At 38.5% G+C, this 23,932-nt stretch overlaps 2 protein-coding genes across 11 annotated transcripts in view; both read left to right on the top strand.

The window, feature by feature from the left end:
- Positions 1 to 23,932, top strand: part of LOC126366593 (uncharacterized) — a 129,730-nt gene that overhangs the window by 79,258 nt on the left and 26,540 nt on the right. The gene's annotated exons all lie outside the window — the stretch shown is intronic.
- LOC126366587 (uncharacterized protein K02A2.6-like) lies at positions 12,243 to 17,005 on the top strand. 5 transcript variants are annotated; one of them, XM_050009744.1, is made up of 2 exons: positions 12,243 to 13,707; positions 14,081 to 17,005. In XM_050009744.1, exons 1-2 carry the CDS (start codon positions 12,616 to 12,618, stop codon positions 14,090 to 14,092), a joined length of 1,104 nt encoding a protein of 367 aa, XP_049865701.1. In that variant the 5' UTR covers positions 12,243 to 12,615; the 3' UTR covers positions 14,093 to 17,005. The 5 variants fall into 5 exon arrangements, with proteins under 5 accessions (XP_049865701.1, XP_049865699.1, XP_049865700.1 ...); XM_050009742.1 differs by having other exon boundaries at positions 12,244 to 13,752; positions 15,962 to 17,005; XM_050009743.1 differs by having other exon boundaries at positions 12,251 to 13,707; positions 14,078 to 17,005.

Raw genomic sequence — 23,932 nt, 5'->3', positions numbered from 1 at the left:
TATGCTGACAGATATAAAGATATCATAATAATTTTTTTTTTTGCCCGATCTCCCTATCCATCCATAGGGAAGGCCCGTGCCCCAGCAGTGGGGACGTTAATGGGCTGGTGATGAAGATGATGTTTTTTTTTTGTTATTTCACTTTACGAACGCGATGCATGCGTTATGCGTTTGGGAGATATGTGACTCTTTGGGCTGGTTTTTCCTTCAGGTTCGAAAATGAGACTGCCAGTCGCTTCTGTAAAAAAATGACACCTGTCAAATCTTCAAGTTAGGTTAGCGAACACTGTGAAAAACGAGATAACGCGGGGAAGATGATGATTACACGTCATTAACGCCAACAAGAGAGAAAGAATCAAAAATTGACAAACGTTTGCCTAAGTATATGCTTTTTTAACTAACAATATAAAAAATTCAAACGAAGAACTTTATTTAAGTACCTATGCGTATCCAAAAGCCGAATAATCCCAAAACCCGCTCAACTGAACACGAAACTTCAATATACATTGTCTCTTAAACTACTGGCAGTCTAAATATAGGTAGTGTTTTAAAAAAAAAACTAACGGGAACAGGCAAATAAACATCACGCCGTGGTTAATTCCGGCCACAGGTCGATTTGTATCGGGATTTGAGAACATTTCTCCCTGTCAAATTAATGCCGGCTGCTGGCTTCTCGGTTAAAGAATTTCAAGGAATATATCTCCTTATACTTTACTTCTTGTGGATAGAAAAAAGTAATAAAATATTTATTATAAAAGGGCACCACATACAGTCATAACATTAAAACAGATAGCGTAGGATGAATAGTAAGGCACCAGAAATTAACACTATCCACATCCACAATATCCACATGGACACTATCCACATCCACACTATCCATATACACACTACCCACGTCCACACAACCCACATCCACACTACCCACATCCACAGTACCCTCATCCACAATACCCACATCCATAATACCCACATCCACACTATCCATATACACTCTACCCACGTCCACACAACCCACATCCACAATACCCTCATCCACAATACCCACATCCACACTATCCATATACACTCTACCCACATCCATACAATCCACATCCACACTAACCACATCCACACTAACCACATTCACACTATCCACATCCACATCCATCCACCGATCCATCGACACTAAATATTTTAAATACAAAAGTACCTATCTCTATCTGTCACCTTTTCACGATTAAACCGCTGAACTGATTTAAATATAATTAGGCAAAAAGATAATTTAAGACCCAATGAAGAACATAGAATAGTTTTTATCCCGGAAATCACCCCCTAAACGGCTGGAAAAACCGAAGTGCGACAACCAAACTCCACGCAGACAAAATCGCAGTCAAAAACCTAGAAATCCACCACGCTGCTCCATTGCGGACAATCAGGTTACTCAGCCTGTAATGTCCTAGCCAAACATAGAACAGTCTCACAAAATGATTTGTGACACAATGTTCCCATCGGGAATCGAACCCGGAACTCCAGATCGTGAGCCCCACGCTATGAACACTAAACCACGGCAACTGTTATTTACAGTAACATGTATTGAACCTAAAACCTTTATGCACTACTCAAAAACAATTACTTAAGTAATTTTCTAGACGACACAGATTAGGATTTCCACTTCTTTCCATCAAACTTTGTCAACTTCCCGTTTTAGACAATTCTTATTTGTTTGTTTGTCATTTTTGTGGGATTCTCGAATGTTCTCTACGACTTTGAAAGGAATTCTTGTCTTTCATAGATTTCCTGTAAGCGCCCATTAACACGCGGGATGAAGAACTAAACTAATTCGTGTTTTGTGTAAACATTAAGCTTTGAGGTATTTTAGAAGTGGCGATTGAGAATTTTTATTATTTTGTGTGTTTTAGCTGTGATATATATATTTTTATTTTTTATGTTGTACGTATCTTTTTTGTATATTCTGTTTATATAAATATATAAAAGCATATTTGTTATTCTTAGGACACAAAGACCAAAAGCGGTAGGTAGGTACTTACCTACATAAAATTTATCAACATAATTAATTAGTGAAGAGTTGATAAGTTCATTATCGCTTTATTCAGACAGTTTCTATACCATAATTTACACTTACTTCTACGTAAAATACCTACATAAAATCTACTACTGAGTTTATGTACGAGATACCTATTACATTTACACCTACCAAAAAACCTCACGTAACCAAACTAATTTTCTTCCGACATTTCGCACAAAATTAATTCAATTCGAACCTTCCAACTAAAATACAACTCAACCACAACGGTTGAAACCGCAAGGAAAATCTTAAAATCCTTTGGAAATCTATCACCACCTGAAAAGCTCGATCGCGCACATTTCTGATACGCAATTTATAGTGGCGATCCGCAGCCGACCGCAGTTCGAGGGTTAAAATGTTTCCCATGTTGGCCCATCGCCGATGTCACCTGCCCACTCGGGTTTGACGGGCCAGTGTTGGGATTACTTACTCAAACGAGCTCACTCATGAAGTAGTGACGCAATTAGACCACTGAGTGAGGATTAAAACGGTTCCTCTTCTATCGTGTGTGTTATGAGGTGGAATACCAACCTCATCAACCTTGGTGTCAGTAAACGGGACCAACAGCTTCGTGCCTTTCGAATCACGCATCATCGTTCTTATTATCAGCTTAATAATCAGACTAGGAATCCCGAAGTATTTTTAATGGTTGCCACTAAGGTTGGGATGATTTAGATGTTTCTCACACGACGCGGATTTTTTAGCGGTGCACCGCGCGAGGAGGCGGTGTTCGTGTGTCAGACGTCAGTGGATTGCATACAAGTCAATGCGACCCTGTCGACCACTTCACCGTCAACCGCTACAGTGCGCGGTGTCACGAAAGAGATTCGCCCTACACAAACGATTTCACTCACAATTAGCTAGTAAAGTGAAATATTTCGTAAAGCACTCACCGCACTGACTGCTTGTTGATACTGAGAATATTTGACGAATTTTCTCAGTATCATTTCATTCATTTGTAAGGAAATACTGAATAATAATTTAAACATTTTCCATTTTGATTGAAAACAACGAATAAACATTAAATATGCAGATAATTTAAACGAAGTTAGCTTCCCAATGGCATCCACCAATCGAGTGAGGAGATCCGTTTGCTCGTTTACCTCCTATATTATATAAAAAAGTTCTTTTTTGAGTTATTCGACCAAAAATGTAACGACACTAAAAAAACTAAAACTGCAATGAAAGTGTTAAAATGTAACTGACGTTTACATTATTATAGGCGCATGTAGTCTGTGCGAATCCGATTTAAGGTGAACTAACTCGATCCGTGAGGTGACCCTTGTTCACTCAGTGAGCCGCATGATCTGTAGGTATATATATCATGAACGGTAGGCTTACCTGAATCCACGAGTTAGATACTCTGAAAGTCAATCATAGGCTCGACAGGATTATCGCTGATCGCTGACCTGTTTCTCGTAATGCTATATACTGGACGATAGGTCAACGCTCGCATTACCAAGAGACTGATTCACGATTTCGAAATGGTTGCGTACATCACTAACAATAATTATTGTAGGTTCTCTCAAATTAACCTTAGGTAGTCGTATTCTAAAAGAAGGATAGGCAAGTTGAAAGCGTCGCTAAGTACTTAGGCAAAGGTATATTTATATTGCAAAAGATTTCAGACTCAACATCTTGAAAAGGCTCAAATAAAGTCTTCCTTTTCTTGTGAAATATAAATAAAATTCATATATCATGTATAAGCATTATATTTTTATCACATCTGTAAGGTTATGATGTTTATTTGGTAACATTAATAAAAACGCGCTACATATGTATTATTACTCCGTATTTATGAATGTAGAGAAATATTTTAGTATTTGTTACAGAAAATAATATTAATAAATTGTCAGTTTTTATTTGAAATATAAAAAGAAATATCGAATTAAGAATAACGACGCACTTAAAGAAAGCTATAAAGAAAGAAAGGAGGGCAATTCTGTCAACAAAATCTCTAAAAGTCGATCGTACTTGCAAACACCGCGTTTATAAAAAAAAAATCGTGTTGAGGATTCCCGTTTGACAAACAAAAGTTAGGTTAGGTTAGGTTAATATGTGTCTTTTCTCTTTGTCAATGTTGATGGCATATCTTCTGGAATTTGATGCCACGATGTTAAAGTCAAACAATTATCATATATCATACGAACGAAAGCATAGTATAGAGACACATGAGAATTTTATGTGGAGCTTGCGAGGTGTGGCCTAGCTAAGATACGAACAAACTGTCTAACAGAGTGTCTCTCTGTGACAGACAGAGGGGCGGACATTGGTGCTAATTCCTACAGACGCTATCTAATTTTATTCTAAGTTATACCTGTCCTTTTCTCATCCACTGAAAAAGAAAAGGACGGGTAATCGGCAGGCATAAAATTTATGGAACACACGTCAATTTTAAGCAGAAATCTAAAGCAACCGTCTAAAAAAATTACTTCGGCCAATAACCCGACAAAGTTAAGTAGACAGCACGTCAAACGGATTGCATACCGGCGAGATGCCTATTTTATTCGCGCGGGTTATTGATTCCTTTTAAAATTAACTTGTTGACAATCATCCGTCCCTTTCCTTTTTGGAGGATAAGAAAATGACGGGTATAACTTAAATTAAATTCGGAGGTGTGTACAGAAATCTTTTTTTTTGACGTGACTTATTGTAGATTTACCGCAGATGGCACTAACTACTTGGCCGGACAAATGGGGAGCGCTGAAAGCTCTCACCCGGTACAACGTTTAAGACAACAGGCCTGAGAGTGCCCAGTTGCGCGCCAGGCTCGACTCAGGGCGTCTTCTGAGCTGCAGGAGTCGGGGCCATTGCAAAACTATAGGTCTCTTGTTGACTACGGAACCGTTAACACAAACATGCCCTAGCAAACTTCCTGAACGCGGAGGTGTTATTAAAAAATCAATGTACCCGCATAAGTATTCAGCGGGTGTATTGCAAAAAGCTACCATCGGTCAAGCTCTTTACCTCCAAAGAACGGTTTCTCAGCCGCACTCACGTAGCGGTTTAGCCGAAAATATTAATATTCGATGCCAACGCTTGCTAGGGCTGGCCGTAAGTGAATAGGTTTGAGTTGCTGAGGGGTAGAAAGTATTCGATGTGTGTATGTCAAATATAATTATAGTATAATAATAGTTTGCTTAATAGTTTGCTTTGCCAGCCTCCGTGGTCTAGTGGTTAGAGCGTTAGGCTCACGATCTGGAGGTCCGGGTTCGATTCCCGATGGGGACATTGTCGAAATCACTTTGTGAGACTGTCCTTTGTTTGGTAAGGACTTTTCAGGCTTGAATCACCTGATTGTCCGAAAAAGTAAGATAATTCCGTGCTTCGGAGGGCACGTTAAGCCGTTGGTCCCGGCTATTAGCCGTAAAAATACCTCCACCAACCTGCAGTGGAGCAGCGTGGTGGAGTATGCTCCATACCCCCTCCGGTTGATAGAGGGGAGGCCTGTGCCCAGCAGTGGGACTTATATAGGCTGTTTATGCATGTATGTAATAGTTTGCTTTATCGCAAACTACAAAACACATAAATATGCCTTGCTTCTTCTATCGCATGGGTTTTGAGGTAGGTTACCGTCCTGACCAATCCTCGTGTGGAGGTTATTAGTGTGCCGCCAAATGCCCTTGACACGGTTCATAAAAAGATTTACTCACTTACATCAGTAAGCAGTAACCGTGACACAACGGCTTAACGTGCCTTCCGAAGCACGGATCGTCTTATTACAAAACGAAGACTGAAGATATACCGGGTTTAAAATACAGTACGCGCCACGAAAGAAGTCCACGGATACTAACTGACAAGTCCTAATAATTTCTATATTTTATTCTTCTATATGGTTCTTCTCTCGTGTGGGTTGTGAGGTGGATTACCAACCTCATCAACCCTGGTGTCAGGGTTACTATCGGTATCTCCCTAGCAGTATCCTGTTTTTCTCAGGGTCCGCTTACCTACCCTGCAGATTTGACAGGTCCGGTTTTTTACAGAAGCGACTGCGAAGGGTAAACCAGCCCAATACAGGTTAGGTCACATACCTCCGAAAATGCATTTCTAGGGAATATGGATTTCCTCACGAAGTTTTCCTTCACCACAGAGTACGTGATAATAATATATGATCCAAACATGAATTCGAAAACAAATTCGACAATCATTGGTTTAGGCCTGTGCTGGATTCGAACCTGCGACCTCAAAGTGAGAGGCCAGCGTTTTACCAACTGGGGTGCCACGGCTGGGTGGCAAAATTGCCTAAATAGGATCTCATTAATTTCTGTGGACCGTCCACTCATAATAACGACGGCAACAAATCATGTTGATGATTAGTTTGCATGTCTATTTAATACAATTAAACGCGAACTGTCAGTGAGTCCATCACGCGACTCTGTTAAATACTTCCTAAAGTGTACTATACCATACATAAACATACACAAACAGCCTATATACATCCCACAACTAGGCACAGGCCTCCCCTCAGTCAACCGGTATGGAGCATACTACATCACGCTGCTCCAATGCGGGTTGGTAAAGGTCTTTTTACGGCTAATAGCCGGGACCAACGGCTTAACGTGCCCTCCGAAGCACGGAATCATCTTACTTTTTCGGAAAATCAGGTGATTCAAGCCTGAAAAGTCCTTACCAAACAAAGGACAGTCTCACAAAGTGATTTCGACAATGTCCCCATCGGGAATCGAACCCGTACCTCCAGATCGTGACCCTAACGCTACCAACACGAAATTGCGTTTTGTTGTGTTTGTTATTTAACAACGTCTTGTGGAGACGCCATAAATTCAAATATAGCAATCTTCTTCCAACGCGTGGATTTTAAAGTGGATGACCAACTTCAGGAACCTTGGAGTCAAGGTTATTATTGACTCACCAAAGACCCCTGACGTGGCCGTGGCTCATGTAACGACTATGTACTTCAAACAGTAAGTAGTAACCGAAAACAACGGCTTGACGCACCTTTGGAGGTACGGATCATTTTCGGAAAATCAGATAATATAATCAGCCTACAAAGTCAAGAGTTTGGTTATCCCTTCGTGGGTTGGAAGGTTAGACAGGCAGTCGGTTCTGTAAAAACTGGACCTGTCAGATCTTTAGGTTAGGTAAGCGGACCCTTTGAAAAACAGGATAATGCTAGGCTGATGATGATGAATGATCAGCCTATAAAATCCAATCCCAGGAGGATTCGAACCCGGGACCACTCTGAACCACTGAACCACGAAGGTTCAAGAAGCGTTCATAGAAGTGTTTTACACGCGTTTGCGTAAAATCCTAAAGATGGATTTTATGAAAATAGATTAGTAACATATCGGAACATATCGCGCTGAAAATAAACTTGTAAGTATGTAGTTATTACATAAGCCATATCAGTAACCCTAACACCAAGGTAGATCAGGTCGGTCATTGCTCTTACAACCTACACGAGAGAAGAATAATAAATTCGTTACACAGTTGTGTGGTTCATCAACAAACTACGTAGCCTTAGTCGGTTTTAACGACATATCCAGGTTGATAAGCAACCAAACGTATATATTTTTTAAATTTAGTGCTTGCCCAGAAGAAAAGCTAACCAGCCCTGCTTTCTCGATAGCTGTTGGCTATTTATTTACATCACCATTATACTTAAGTATAGGTTACGTGAAATTTATACCGCGACGCCACCGCGGGGCAAATGTAGTGTTTCTCACAAAATTGTATAATAATATTCCTATTTTTATTGATTGCCCATAATAGCGCCTTAGTGATTTCGGGTATCATGTTGTCAGGTATGATAAATAGTTTGATTTTGTTATTGATTTTGTGGTAGGTAATGGAAGTTGGGTGGTCGGAATTATCTTGTAATAGATGCTATTAAATAATAAATAAAAAATGAGGTGGAAAGAATCTTACTTAAAGTAGAAGCGGCGCGGGGCCTCGATCCGAGGGTCGCGCGGTAAATTCAAACACATCACGTTCTATACAAGCGTTCACGCAAAAACTAGGCCGGACAAATTCATCCGATGCAAAATTTAAGACAACTGTGCGCTCAGTCACGTTGATATGCAGTGGAATGAAGCAGACTCCACGTTCTATCTTAAAACAAATAAAATAAAGAGCTATGAAACTTACTCTACTAGACCGACTATGTTTTACTCTTTCTAAAACAAACGCAATATTTTTTAGTTTCTACAGAGCTTGTATCCCCATTTTCTTGAAAATATTTAACTCTGTCTTAAGAAATGTATGATTCCGTTGCACGTCCTTGATGCAATCTTTTGCAGCGTGCTTTCTCGTGAATTTCTCAAGATTTGGTTTTAAAAATTAAAAAGAGTTGTTTGTTTGAAAGAGTAGAATACCTTTGTATTTTTCAACCAGCAATTTTGGTAAAACTTAATAAGTATACGCGGCAAAGAATATAGCTGGCGAGGAATGAGGTATATAGTTATATATATAGTTAGTGACATCGTAACATATACTGAAATCGTGGCGAATAAAATAGGCATTTCGCTGGTGTACAATCCGTTTGACGTGCTGTCTACTTAATTCTCTCGGGTTATTAGTCGATGTAAAATTTTTAGACGGTTGTTTTAAATTGCTGCTTCAAATTGATGTGTATTTCATAAATTTTATGCCTGTCGATTACCCGTCCCTTTCTTTTTTAACGGATAAGAAAATGAAAGGTATAACTATCTGCATAGATAGTATAGATAGTATTTTTTATCTGCAGGAATTAGCACCATAGTGTTACTATCCTAAGCGTACAATTTCCTTAAAGTGGGAATATTCAAATAGTCATATTTATTATTATTTATTTATATTTTTTTTAAATAATAAGTAGAGACTTTTCACGAATGGGTCTTCATTTAGGTAAAGACCTATTTTAAGATACAGGCTACTTCATTTAAGGTAACAGCCTATCTCGGGCTTGAGATCTGTATCTAAATCGGCCATGCCATCACCTATATTGAGATGAGACGCAGGCAGCACAAAGCCAATGTATAAGTAGTTAGTCTTTATAGTGGCTTTGTAGAAAGAACTCAATCAAAGCAAGTTTTAAAACTGAAACCTGACTACAGAATAATCGAGCTCTAAAAAGTATGAAATAAGAAAATATTTCTGTGAAATTCTTCCGAATAGTGATGTTTATGAGGTAGCCGTGGTGGTATGCCGTATGTGATGCGGACTATATTTTAAACCTGGTATTATCATGAGTCTTCCTTCTGTAACAAGGCGACTTGATTTCTAACGACTTGGGAGCTTTATTTGCTGCATTAACTAAATTATTTTGAGTGTAATGTACGAATATTAAGTAAGTACTTACCTACTAATATCAGTATATCTTACTGATATCCAGATACATAAAAAATTGAGCGAATACAAAACCTCATAACCATAAAACATCATCATTCCATTATCCCGGGGTCCGCTTTCACTCCACTTTCATAGGGTCCGCTTACCTAACCTGAAGATTTGACGGGGCCGGTTTTTTACAGAAGCGACTGCCTGTCTGACTTTCCAACCCGCGAAGGGAAAACCAGCCCAATACAGGTTAGGTCACATACCCCCGAAAATGCATTTCTCGGGAATGTAGATTTCCCCACGATGTTTTCCTTCACCGCTGAGCACGTGATAAATGAGTATGAATATGTGTGTGTGTACATGAATTGGAAAACAAATTCGAAAGTCATTGGTTTAGCCCTGTGCTGGATTCGAACCTGCGACCTCAAAGTGAGAGGCAAGCGTTCTACCAACTGGGCTACCACGGCTCGCCAACAATAAAACTAAAATAATTTTCATAAAAATAAATCCGAAAAAGACTACTTTGTGGATTGAACATAAATTGAGGGTGAACACTGAACATTTACGAACACTGAACACTTATGAACACTGAACACTTATGAACACTGAACACTGTTATGAGTATCACTTACAGTTTAATGCAAACGATTTTTTACGAGGAGTAGGTGAATACATCAGAGTCTCAAGGGAGGGAGCTCGCTAAGATGTGGTTCTCCGTTCATATTTATTGAGGGAAAATTGCGATAAAAAATATTTGAATAACGATCTTTAGTTTTTAGATTAAGAGTAGGTTATAAAGTAGATACAGGGTGTTAGTAACACTGTAATGAAAACTTTGGGGGATGATTCAGGCCATGATTCTGAGTGGATATCAAATGGAATTGTCTGTCGGAAAATTCATGAAAACATAAGTGGTTTTTTTAAATTATTTTCAGTTACCTATATCTGTAGCTTCGACCTGAACTGTACTAGGAGCGAATAAAAAAAATTAAACACTTTCAGGTGCTTGTCTTCCCAGGCATGTCGTACAATCCGACAGAGGGATTGTGTCCTTTTTAACATGATGGACAATTGTTATGGGCGATAGGCTGATCCTGTGTTACCATAAAGCTGTCCATCTTAGGACTTCGTATCAATAGCGGCTGCAAGTTTTCTTTCATTACGCGTAAGTAGGAACTTATGTAAAAAAAAAATATTTTTGTCGAATGAGAATATTCAGCACTCCCCAATTGTCCGATCAAGTGGTGAATGCCATCCGAGGCGAGTCTCCAATACGCTATACCATTGGCTGGTTTGTTTAGTTTGAACTGCTTTAAGACTATGTTTATTGACATGGACTTATTTCTTTTTTCCACTTTTTTAAGATAAAAAAGTCACAGAGCTCTTTCGAAAAAGATTTCTCTAAGAACTAGCACATATTGCGTCCGTTCCACTATCAGCGATATATCGACGAGTGTTTTGAAAAATTTTGAAGGTCTACTTGGTTGTTGTTTGCTTGGTTGGCCTGGCAGCAGTAACTGTCAGTACTATTTAGAGGCAGAGGACAGGAGTCCTAGTACGGCTTTGAAACAGGCTAATCTGGGCGCTATCCCACTCGCGTCAGACAGTACCGCGGGGCGGAAGGCAAGAGGGAAACCGCGGCCCTATTTTTCCCTAAAAAAGTAGCATGGGGAATGCTACACCGACAAGAGTGTGGCTCTTAAATTAGTGAAGATGACTTGGTTGTACTAAAAATGATGGTTGTTATTTTTCTTGTCGGAAATATTGTCGTAATTAGTCGGAATTTTTGCTACGCGATACTCAGGTAAAGATATTTTTTATTGTTTTATTTTAAACGGTTCTTTGTACCTTAAATCACAATATGGAACTAAAAATCACGCTAAATTTGACATTAATTTTTCGAAAAGAAATTCCACTTGATATCAACTCAGAATAGTCTGAATCATCACCCTCAGTATTCGTTATGACGTCACTAACAGCCTGTATATATACAGGGAAGTGGATTTTCCCATTGGAAAATTCATTAAAATTTTAGTGCTTTTTTCCGTTCCATACGTTTGCGACGGAAAATTCCACTTGATATCAACTCAGAATCATGGTCTGAATCTTCCCCTAAAATTTTCGTTACGATGTCACTATCGCCCTGTATAATATACCCTTTGACTTGTCGCGTTATCGCCAGCAGTGGGACAGCGGCCAGAAGTCGCGGAGCGGACTATGTCGTTAATATGTTACAACATGGCACAATGCATGCACATGCAGCTTACTCAGTCCACTCCCTGTGCCAACACTAGCATTTGTTTTGTTACTTGTTCTACCAGTGTGCTAGTTTTGTCTGCGAACCTTGCAGGACCTTTGTAACTTCTGGTAATGTGGTACTGACCTATTTTATTTGTTAGGATTAGATTTAGAAATGAATAAAATAGAATAGTATAAAATAGAAATATCGAAGGACGTAATATACGATCCCGACGACCCGATTACTCTAGCTATAGAGACAGCCAATCAGCTCGCGACACCAAACACTTCAGAACCCCGATACCGACCACGCCGGCGGGGTCGATTGAGAGACGATTTCATTCAGCGCTTAGAGATGAGAGACGATTTTATTCAGCGCTTATAGGGTCGATTAATTCTTTCAAATATTTTCCAACAACGCCCTGAGCCGAGGTTCGCGCACAACTGGGCACCCTCAGGCCTGTTTTAAACGTTGTACCGGGTGAGAGCCTTCAGCGCTTCCCATTTGTCCGGCCAAGTAGTTAATTCCATCTGAGGCAAATCTACAATAAGTCACGTCAAAAAAAAAGAAAAGAAATAGTTTATTATAAAAGGACGCCACACGCAAAAAAAAAAGAGAAGAATATTATCTTTCCACTAAAACAATTACAAAAAAGTGTTGCATATCGGTTTCTGCGTGATATGGAACGCTCTCTTCTTGATAATATTAAGTGAGTGTCTGGGTCTTGCTGCCCAATAAATGGATAGTAAAATACTATTACTTGTTTCAATATACAACAGTGGCGACGAGAAATCATTACGAACCACGCTGCAACGGAATTCAATGAAGGATTTTGGCAAGAAGAGCAGAAATCACCAAAAGTAAGAAATTAATTACTACAATTTACCAAAAAGCAAACATTGGAAGGTATTTGTAAAACATTCCGCAAGGATAACAAAAATAAATACCCGTTCATTTTGCGTGCCCGTTCAACTTAAAACGGAATGTAAAAAAAAAAAAAAAAAAGACATTTGTCCATGGTACAAACAAACCAGAAATGTCAGATTATGATTCGGCAAGCGAAGAAATAGAATTATTACATGAAAAATCGGGGAAAATCGCTATACTAATAGAAGCAGTGCGCGCGGGGAAACGAAAATACATATACAAATGCAAAAAGTCCGTGTTAAAGCAAATTTGTGAAGCAGAAGATATAAAATTTTCGGAATCAGATACCGTTGAAAACTTGAGGAAAATACTTAGCACATACTATCAAGCTCAAGAACAATCGTTAGCAGTACATCAAAACAAAACAATGGCGTCAAATTACGACATTAAGGTGTTTGACGGGGACAACTGGGAGACGTTTCAACAACAACTCGAGTGTGTTATTGTTTTCAATGATGTGCCGGCGGCAAAGATGGTTCCATTGCTAATTACAAAGTTATCACCAAAAGTTTTTGAGTCATTAACTTACTCGTGCGCGCCGGAAAAACCAATTACATTAACCTATTCTGCACTATGTGAAAAACTAAAACAAAAATACGAAAAAACACATTCACCATTGATGGACAGAGCCGAATTTAGAGGAAGGAATCAATTACCTACAGAGACAATTGATGACTACTTATTAACATTACGAAAATTAGTGAAAGGTTGTCAATTCAAAGATGAGGAAGACCAAATTAAGGAGAAATTTATAGAAGGAGTATACTCAAAGATGATAAAATTTGAATTATTAAAGCAAGGGGAACAATTAAAATTAGACTCATTAATACAATTGGCAAGAACAGTGGAGTCAGCATACAAGCATGCAAATGGAGAAAAGGACATAAGTACAGTTTCATATATGAAGCCTAGGAGGAACACTCCGAAATTGAAGACCGGACACCAAAAAGACCGGAACTCACAGCCAACTAATAAGAACAAATGTTATTGTTGCGGAAAAGACAATCACATCAAGAAAGATTGTACGTTAAGGAACAAATACTGCTCTGAATGTGGTCAAAGGGGACATATTTATAAAATGTGTCAGCAAAAAAATAATACAAATATTCTGGACGTAAAGTGTGAGGAGGAAGATGGTGAGCAGGCCCTAGATGCCGTAAAGGACCTATACACAGAGTATGAAACATTCTCCATGCACAGTGTGAGTAAAATTCCACCGTTTATTTTAGAAATTGACTTAAATCTGGTTCATAAAGTGCCTTTTGAGGTGGATACTGGGGCAGAAGTGTCTGTAATGCCCCTCTCATTTAAAAATAAATATTTAAAGGAGTTTAAAATAGAAACATGTAAAGCGGCATTTAGAAATTTTGATCAAACAATTTCATATCCCCTAGGAATCATTCACAATATACCAGTACGGTATAATAATGTTGAAAAGAAATTAAGTATATTCATAACGAAGGAAAGTACCCCATGTTTAATTGGACGCAACTGGCTGCATCAGTTAAATATGTGGCCACCCAAAAATATTTGTATCATAAATACTAAGACAAGTGTTCAAAATGTTTCAGAAGCACAACGATTAATAAAAGAGAGGTTCGCAGCAGTATTCACCCCGGGATGGGGGAAGTTTAATGGAGAAGCCATATCTTTGAAGCTGAAACCAGAGGCTAAACCAAAATGTCTACCGGTCCGTCGTGTCCCATATGCTTTACGCGATAAGGTAAAACAAGAAATTATACGTTTACAAGAAAATGGAAGAATAACACCGACGGAACAAACCCAGTGGGGTACACCTGTGGTCCCAATCTTAAAGCCCGATGGCTCAGTGCGATTGTGTGGGGACTATAAAGTAACCTTAAACCCTCATTTAGAAATTGATCACTATCCATTGCCACATATTGAGGATATATTTGAAACATTAAAAGATGGTGAATACTACTGCGAGCTAGATCTAAAAGAGGCCTATTTACAGGCATTATTGACTGAAGAAAGTCAAGATTATACTACTATAGTGACCGAATTCGGAACATATAAATATAAGTACTTGCCTTACGGGGTAAATACGGGACCAGGCTCCTTCCAGCGGTTAATGAGTAACCAATTAAAAGATATTCAAAACACAGTGGTGTTTATTGACAATATTTACATGGCAGGGAGAAATTTGCAGGACTTGTATGATACAGTGGTGCAAGTATTAACAAAACTAGAACTATGTGATTTTAAACTAAAAATAGAAAAGTGTAAGTTGTTCACAAAATACATTGATGTGTTTGGTTTCCGCATTAATAAGTATGGTATGAGTGTAATTAAATCTAATTTGAAACCATTGCTGAATGCCCCAGCACCAACAAATTTGACTATGTTAAAGTCCTTTTTGGGGAAAGTGAATTACTATTCACGTTTCTTAAACAATATGGCCACAGCTTTGACACCCCTATATGAATGTACAAAAAGAGGAAAATTTAAGTGGACAAAAGAATGTCAATTTGCATTTGAACTGATAAAAAACAAATTAGCAAATACTGAAAACTTAAAACATTTTAATCCTGAGCAACCAATAATTATAACTTGTGATGCATCACAAAGTGGATTAGCAGCAATATTATCAAACCGAGATGAAAAAGGGGTAATAAAACCAGTAGCTTATGCAAGTAAAAAACTAAATAGTACGGAAATCAAATATGCTGCAATTGATAAGGAAGCTATGGCTATAGTGTTTGGAATAACAAAGTTTTACAACTACATTTATGGGCGATCATTTGAGTTGGAGACTGATAGCTCAGCTTTGGTTAGAATATTTGGTCCAACTAAAGGTATTCCAAAAATGGCAGCTAAAAGATTGCAACATTATGCTATATTTTTGTCAGCATTCAAATACAAAATTAGGCATATTAAAACAAGCATAAATCCAGCAGATTTCCTTTCCCGAACGCCAGAGTTACTACAAGAGGATGGCTTAATGTTGCACTCTTTATGCTTAAACGGTAATGTGACAAATGTAATTCAAATACATAATTCTAAAATAGATCATTTAAACTGGAAAATAATCCAAAATAAAACTAAAGTTGACGAAACTTTATCAAAAGTACTTCGTTATTGTATGGATGGTTGGCCAGAAAAGAGCTTAATAACACCTGATTTACTGCCATACTATAACAGGAAAATTGAAATTAACATAGACAGAGGTTGTTTATTTTGGGGGCACAGAATTATAATTCCTGGACCAATCAGGCAGGCTGTGATGCAGAGTTTACATGAGTCACACTTTGGAATTGTTCGTATGAAAGAATTGGCTCGATCATATTTTTGGTGGCCAAATTTAGATTCACAGATAGAAAATGTAACTAAATCATGCCTAATATGTTTGACAAATTTTAAAAATCCGCCTAAGGTAGAAAAACCATGGCCAGTACCGCCATCTCCTTGGTATAGACTGCATGCAGATTTCTTAGGTCCATTTTACAAAAAGATGTATTTAGTTGTTGTAGATAGTTACACTAAATGGCCCGAAGTATTTGAAATGGGAAACATGACCGCAACAAAAACTATTGACATACTTGAAACTTTATTTTCTAGATATGGATATCCAGTACATTTAGTAACGGATAATCAAACAACATTTGCAGGTTTAGAGTTTGCGACGTATTGTGAAAAAAATAACATAAAACATACATTTACCCCACCATATCACCCAGCAACAAATGGTGCCGCGGAAAGATTTGTAGAAACTTTTAAAACAACAGTTACAAAAATAAAGGAAACTGGAACTGCAGTAGGTACAGCAATACAGTTATTTTTGTTCGATTACCGTAGCACACCACAAAGAACAACAGGAATTTCACCAGCTCGTTTGATGCTGGGGAGGGAGTTGAGAAACAGATTTAGTATCCTTAGACCGCCGCCTCTAGTAGATAGTTTGATAGATAAACAAACACAAAAAGGGGAAGGGAGGAGAGACGGATATTTTATAGTTGGACAAAAGGTCATGGTTCGGGATTATAGAAAAGGATGTAAACCTTGGATTTTGGGAATTATTATAGCCGAATCTGTTCCTGGTTTAACTTATAAAGTAGACGTTCTAGGAATGACTTGGAAACGACATGTAAATCAAATGTTATCTTGTAATGAATCCATTGAAGAATCGACAACTTAGTATAGATATCGCAGGACTTAAATGTGTTTGAATAAACGACGCCAAGATATCTGTACCAGGTCACAGTCAAGGATTCGACTGGTAGTTTAATTCTTGTTTAACTTTATTTTATTAGTTGTACCTAATATAGTTGTTACTATTATTGTTGTGTAACACTTAATATCTAATATAGTTAAGGTAGTCAGTAAGTGACAGTCTAGGCTGTGTTTATACGAGGTTAGGTTAGAATAAGTTGGGGAGAATGTTGCATATCGGTTTCTGCGTGATATGGAACGCTCTCTTCTTGATAATATTAAGTGAGTGTCTGGGTCTTGCTGCCCAATAAATGGATAGTAAAATACTATTACTTGTTTCAATATACAACAAAAAGCAAGACGGATATTTGTCGAAATGATCATAAGGTGGTGGTGGACGTCCTGAGATAAAAGGGCCTCACTCAGCACAAGTCGCGGCGTGAACCACGACGCTGATATTAAAATGTATGTGGCTAACGGTTTCGCTAAACTGAAATCCTCCGGTGGTCTCTGGTTCGAATCCCGGTGGGAAAATATCACAAAAATCACTTTGTGTTTGTGATCCCTTGTTTGGTTTGGACATTGCAGGCATTACACCTTATTGTCCAATAGTAAGATGATCCGTACGCTTCGGAAGGCACGTTACACCGTTGGTCGCGGTTATTACTTACTGATGTAAGTACGTAGTCGTTACATGAGTCATGTCATTGGCCTATGGCGGCTCAGTAATAACCCTGACACCAGGGTTGATGGGGTTGGTAATGCACCTCACAATCCACACGATAGAAGAAGAATAAAGTTTCTTTTACTTTAAGTCTTATTTCTCTGATAGTTGATTTCGTTATTGTATTGTATAAGGTATTCAGGTGCACATTTCGTCTCGAGTGTAACTTTTATTACTGAATAATATTATTTAAATACTTGAGACAATATTCGTGATAAAGTTTGTAAACTAGGCACTTAACTATGTTAAGTTCCATTTGAAGTCGGAAATATTTGCTTCCGTACGTAGTAATGAGGATATGAGAACTTTATTTCGCCGTCTAGGGTATTTAATATTTAAACTATTATATTATATGATAAAGAACAATTAATAAGTTTGTCTTCCTGTCAGTTTGGTTACCGGTGGGGCTCCCCAAACTTCTTCCATTTAGCCCCTGGCAAGCTTGCATATAGAACTTCGTGGTTTGCTTGCGAATATCGATTGAAAAGGCCGTCCATCATCTCCCTAGCTTATCCCGATTTCACAGGGTCCACGTACCTAACCTGAAGATTTTACAGGTCCACTCCACTCCACTCCACTCCACTCCACTCCACTCCACTCCACTCCACTCCACTCCACTCCACTCCACTCCACTCCACTCCACTCCACTCCACTCCACTCCACTCCACTCCACTCCACTCCACTCCACTCCACTCCACTCCACTCCACCACCACCACTTCCACTCCACCACCACCACTTCCACTCCACTCCACTCCACTTCCACTCCACTCCACTCCACTCCAATCCACTCCACTCCACTCCACTCCACTCCACTCCACCACCACTCCACTTCACACCTCTCCACCACCACAATACCACCATCATCCACCACTCCACTACCACCACCACTCCACGTCCACTTTTTTACAGACGCGACTGCCCGTCTCACCTCCCAACCTGCGAAGGGAAAACCAGCCCAATACAGGTTATGTCACATGTCCTTAGAAAAGGTTCAGTACGATCTACTCTGAACCGGCGTGCGTGTATGAAACGATTGATGAATGTGGAGGAAGCAAGAGAAGTGTGTCAGGATCGAAGCAAATGGGATTTCATAGTCTAATGCTTACTCCGGTGGATAAAAATAAACTTTGAACAAATAAATAAAAAATATAATGAATACAAATTAATGTCTCCTAGAATGCTGCATACTAATGGATTACAAACAAACAGCTTTTAAGTAAAAAATGTTCACTTGCTGCCATGACATGATAATTAAACTTCGAATAACAAAAAGTTTTCCACTCAAGAATACTATAATAGGCATTATAGCTCAGGCCATAAACCACTCAAGTAGCGTCCATGAAAAAAGAAAACTGGTCAAGTGTGAGTCGAATGTGCACAATTGGGGTTCCGTAACACGGCATATCGAAGTAATGGTACCGTATGTGTCAGTAATACAGAGACGTAGGAAGCAAATATATAGTACCTAATTAGTTAAAGTAGTAGTACATTGTTTTAAGTTTACGCGGTTATTATCATAATTAAAACACATAATAACGGGATCTTACCGCGTTTAAAGTAGGGATATGAGACTCCCGATATTTCGACACTGTTGCAAGTGCCATGATCACGGGATTACCGGGAGTCTCATCTATTTTGAACGCGGTAAGAACCCGTTATTATGTGTTTTAATGTAGTAGTAGTAAATAGTTTGTATTGTGGCGTCCATCATAGACTTTTTTCTTTCTTTCATAAAGTTGAACACATTATTTTCATAACTAATTTAAAACGAGTGATAAATGTTCCATATGTCAGTTATTATTACACTGTCAAAAAATAACAAGTATTAAAAAAATACAAAAAGTAAAAGTGAAGAAAATTTACTTAAAAAACCTAGGAGAATTTTCTAACTGCGAGAACACGTAAATTATTGAAGTCACTTTTTTACAAATTATTTATTAATCAAATTAACATCAAAACTTAAATTAAAACCAAATAAAATATTTAAAAAAGTAAACCCGGGTGAAATGTAATAAAACCGGACTGGAATCCGATACTTAAAATTACGAAAATTCTTAAAGAAAAAATGCAATTACTTACAACATCTACGGATTGTAAACTTTTATTATCATTATTATAAAATAGGGTATCTATGCGACAGACCGACACGTGATCTTATAAGCTTTTTCCTTTTAAGACACGGAACCCTAAAAAAGAATGGCGGCGGCCCACTTTCGCGAAGTCAGGTGTCCGGGAACAGGCGCCATCATTAATTTCCATTCAGTGTCGAATGGCTGGAATATATCGCCGAAATGCAAAAAAATAAATAAAATATATTTCTGTTCCTTATAGCTCTGCATAAAGTAGGATTTATTGTTAAGACTTCAGATACATATACAACATAACAGCTTATATACGTCCCACTGCTGGGCATAGGTTTGCCTTTAATCAACCGGAGGGGGTATGGAGCATACTACACCACGCTACTATACTGCGGGTTGGTGGAGGTGTTTTACGGCTACTAGCCGGGACTAACGGCTTAACCAATGATGTGCCCAGGGAATGACCATTGTTAAAACTCTTTAATAGTAATAACACTGGCTGCTTTTCTTTTTCAAATTGTTCTTTCTCGTAGTCTGGTCTTATCTGGCTTAGGGTTAGGTATTAAAGCTCTTTATACATAAGTTTTGCGCCTTTTAACTGTCTGGAACGTTCCTATAGTGAGAACATTTAAGAACATCACTGGGCTTAACGGCCTCCGTGGTCCAGTAGTTAGCGTTCACGAGCGTTGGCCTCGCGATCCGGAGGTCCTGGGTTCGAATCCCGGTGGGGATATATCACAAAAATGACTTTGTGATCCCTAGTTTGGTTAGGACATTACAGTCTGTCCGAATGTCCGAAAGTAAGACGATCCGTGCTTCGAAAGGCAGGTTAACCCATTAGTCCCGGTTACTCCTTACTGATAAGTACGTAGTCGTTAAATGAGTCATGTCAGGGGTCTTTGGCGGCACAATAGTAACCCTGATACCAGGGTTGATGAAGTTGGTAATCCATCTCACAACCCACACGATAGAAGAAGACTGAGCTTAACGTGCTCACGCACGGAGCCATCTCACTTAAGCCGGGTTTCCACTGACGCGGAGATGGGCGGAGAAGAGCGGAGATGTGCGGATTTGACCAATCACAGCGTTCGAGAGAGCGAAAAACGAAGACGCTCTGTCACTCTCTCCCGGTGATTGGTCGATTCCTGCACATCTCCGCACAGCTCCGCGTCAATGGAAATGCAGCCTTTCTTATTTAACTCAACTTTCATCCATTCTCTTCAGGTGTTCGGACCATTTAAGCATTCCCTTCACAATTCTCGTCGCTACATTTTCTGGTTTACACCACAGCAATCCCTTATCACAGGTTATGTGTATGTTGACCTAATATCCACCTAATGTAAGCGGACTAACAGAGTTAACACGTTCTGATCACCCTAATTCGATATTCACGTGCACAAACACCCCACGTAATTGTAGCTTAGTATACATACATAGTTTGAGTATCAAGAAGTACCTAATTATTCTTATAATAATAATTTTAAATAAAATAGAATAAAATAGAAATAGTTTATTATAAAAGGACGCCACACACAAAAACAAGACAATAAACATAATTTAAAATTTTCTCAAAACAATTACAGAAATGCAAAACGAATAGAAATGATCATAAGATGGAACCAAATATACTTTATTGCAAAGAACCTAATTTATAGTATAAATGGGCGGCCTTATTGCAATATCATGTACCCACTTTTGAACCCTGTCGCACTATCATATTTGACATATAATGAGACGTACGGTTTAATTTGTCAAAAAAGTTAATGTGACATGGTTTCAAAGTGTATACGTATTAGTACTCGTGACCGTACGTATTTGTACAGTGTGTAAGTGACATCGTAACGAAAACTTTGGAATCATGGTCTGGATTATCCCCCTCAGTATTCTTTACGATGTCGTACTCCATCGTATAACCAAACACGGTACTCCTTTCGTACTCCATCAGTATAACCAATAACCGTAAGTCCATGAGTGGAGCATTAATGTTACACCGGTCTTTACGGGGGTAACAAAATGTTCAGTCTTACGGCTTGATTTAAACAAATTAAGCCCAAGGCGTTGGGTTTGGTGGCGTTTCGACGTGGCGACGTGGGGACGTGACGATACTTTAAATAAATAAATAAATAAAAAGAAGTTTATTCAACCACAAATATTTTACAAAATTGCTTCAACCTAATTACATGTAACACATTATCAGTTGTGGCCGAAAAGGAGGAGCCTCAGCATTGCTGCTGCTTTTCAGTCACCCCCTGTATAACCTTTCACCATAGATTAATTCTAAAGAATAATTATAAAAATAATTCTCAAACCTCATCCTGTCTATGCGATTTGTCGATCTATATATATCGTTATTACGTTGCCACCGGCGCCTTCTATCCGAGGCATTGAGTACTAATATTTTTGAAAAAGGAATATTTGGCGATATACGTTGGAAGTAAAATGTCAATGTGACAGGCACTAAGTGGCCAGCAGTTTCTAAACGTCCAAACACGAAACTATGGAATTCGTACGAAAAAGCAACGTCTGCTGACGTCATAAAAACGTGACAAAATGTCGCACTTTTTATTACATTTTTCTGTATTAAAATTCATAAATAGGTTAATAGAATAGAGTTTTTTATAAGAGAATAAATAAATAAATAAATAAAAATCAATCTCATTTCATTTTTCGACTTATTTTCGATTTTTATTTATGAATTAAGTAACAATGGGTACGACGTTTGACCGCTTTTTTTGATGACGTCACAGGACAGTATTTCCATACAAACTCCAAAGAACACTTTCGTTGTGACGTGTCGTAAAAAGTATCTCATTCGACTAGGTCAAGTAGCCTATTATTAACCACCATTTAAATTTGAAATACGCCAACAAAATACGAGTGACCGGCGATTTTGACGGATAATGTGAAGACTACGGTTGTGGCTGAATAGCCGACTGGCCGAATCGGTCTAAGAAAGCCTAAGTCTAAGGTTGCCTAGCAGAAATAGTGCGGCGCCCGCCACCGTGCTACGACACAGCGCCACCACAGGTACAGTCATGAGCAATATCATGTACCCACTTTAGAATCCTGTCGCACTATCATATTTGACATTTAATAAGACTTACGGTTTAATTTGTCAATAAAGTTAATATGACACGGTTTCAAAGTGTATACATATTAGTACTCGTGACCGTACGCGGCGAGGCAGCTGTTTTGCTAATAGAACTAAGAACAGGGATTTTTGGCCCATTTTATTGGTGCTGTGGTATAAATGAGAATCATGTTAAATAAAGCCGTGCGATGTAAACAAACCCTAAGAGAAATTAGCCAAGTTACAGTGCAGGGGCAATTTTGCCGGTCGCCCTCGCGTGTATCGACGTCGCTTTATTATCTACCGGCGACAATGTAATTCCATACAATTATAATCAACCGACGTACGAGACGTATAATGTGGAAATAATGGTCGCCTCAATGTGTTTACATCGGCGAATAGATTCATAATAATCGGGAATGTGAAGGCGAGCAACGTAATAGAGAAAATATCTAAAAATTCTAACTTGGGCAGCATTCGAACCCTTAACTCTTGTTAAACCTAGAAGAGTGATGTGTTCCATGATCCGCTGAATATATCATCATCAGCCGTACGACACCCACTGTTGGGCATAGGCCTCCCCCAAGGATCTCCACGACGATCGGTCGTGCGCTGAATATATAGGTATATGAGAAAAATTCTAGACTATTTAAAGCTCAATAGATTTTAATTACTTATATTTACTTATACTTTTCTAATTTTTAAGTTTAATGTGTAATTGTAATTTTACTTTATTTTTATATACTAAAGTACCCTTAATTGTATAAGTTATGTACGCCGTAATTATCATATATATTAGTCATAATACCGTAACCTTATAAATGTAAAATGTTTTAATGTATGTGATGTGGTTGTACTTTATAAATAAATAAACGAGTGTATTATAACACCCCGCACCAACTCGTACGGGGTGTCAACGTCACCCCCTCTGTGTCTTACTTTAGTCTTAGAATTAAAATAATACTCATTATCTCTTTAACTTTATCCCGTTTTCCACAAGGGCCGCTTACCTAACCTGAAGATTTAACAGGTCCGGTTTTTTACAGACGCGACTGCCTGTCTGACCTTCTAACCGGCGAAGGGAAAACCAGCCAACTACAGGTTAGGTGACATACCCTCAAAACGCATTTCTCGGGAATGTGGGTTTCCGGTTTCACACGTAAACACGTGATAATCATTGTATAAATAATACAGAATATAAAAACCCAGCATTCTGATGTCTTCTTTCAATCCCTATCAGCGAAATGACCCTTTCATTGAGATCAGCTCACCCCATTACGGTATTTCAGACTTGTACTACATAAACCAAAAGAAGAAGCCTTATTAAATCTACTATTCAATATTTTTACCTTAGCCTACCGCAATTCCGTCGAGAAATAT

Source organism: Pectinophora gossypiella, chromosome 5 (genome assembly GCF_024362695.1).
Source record: "Pectinophora gossypiella chromosome 5, ilPecGoss1.1, whole genome shotgun sequence".
NCBI lineage: Eukaryota > Metazoa > Arthropoda > Insecta > Lepidoptera > Gelechiidae > Pectinophora > Pectinophora gossypiella.
The sequence above is the reverse complement of the archived record's forward strand: the minus strand, read 5'-3'. Positions and strand labels throughout refer to the sequence as shown.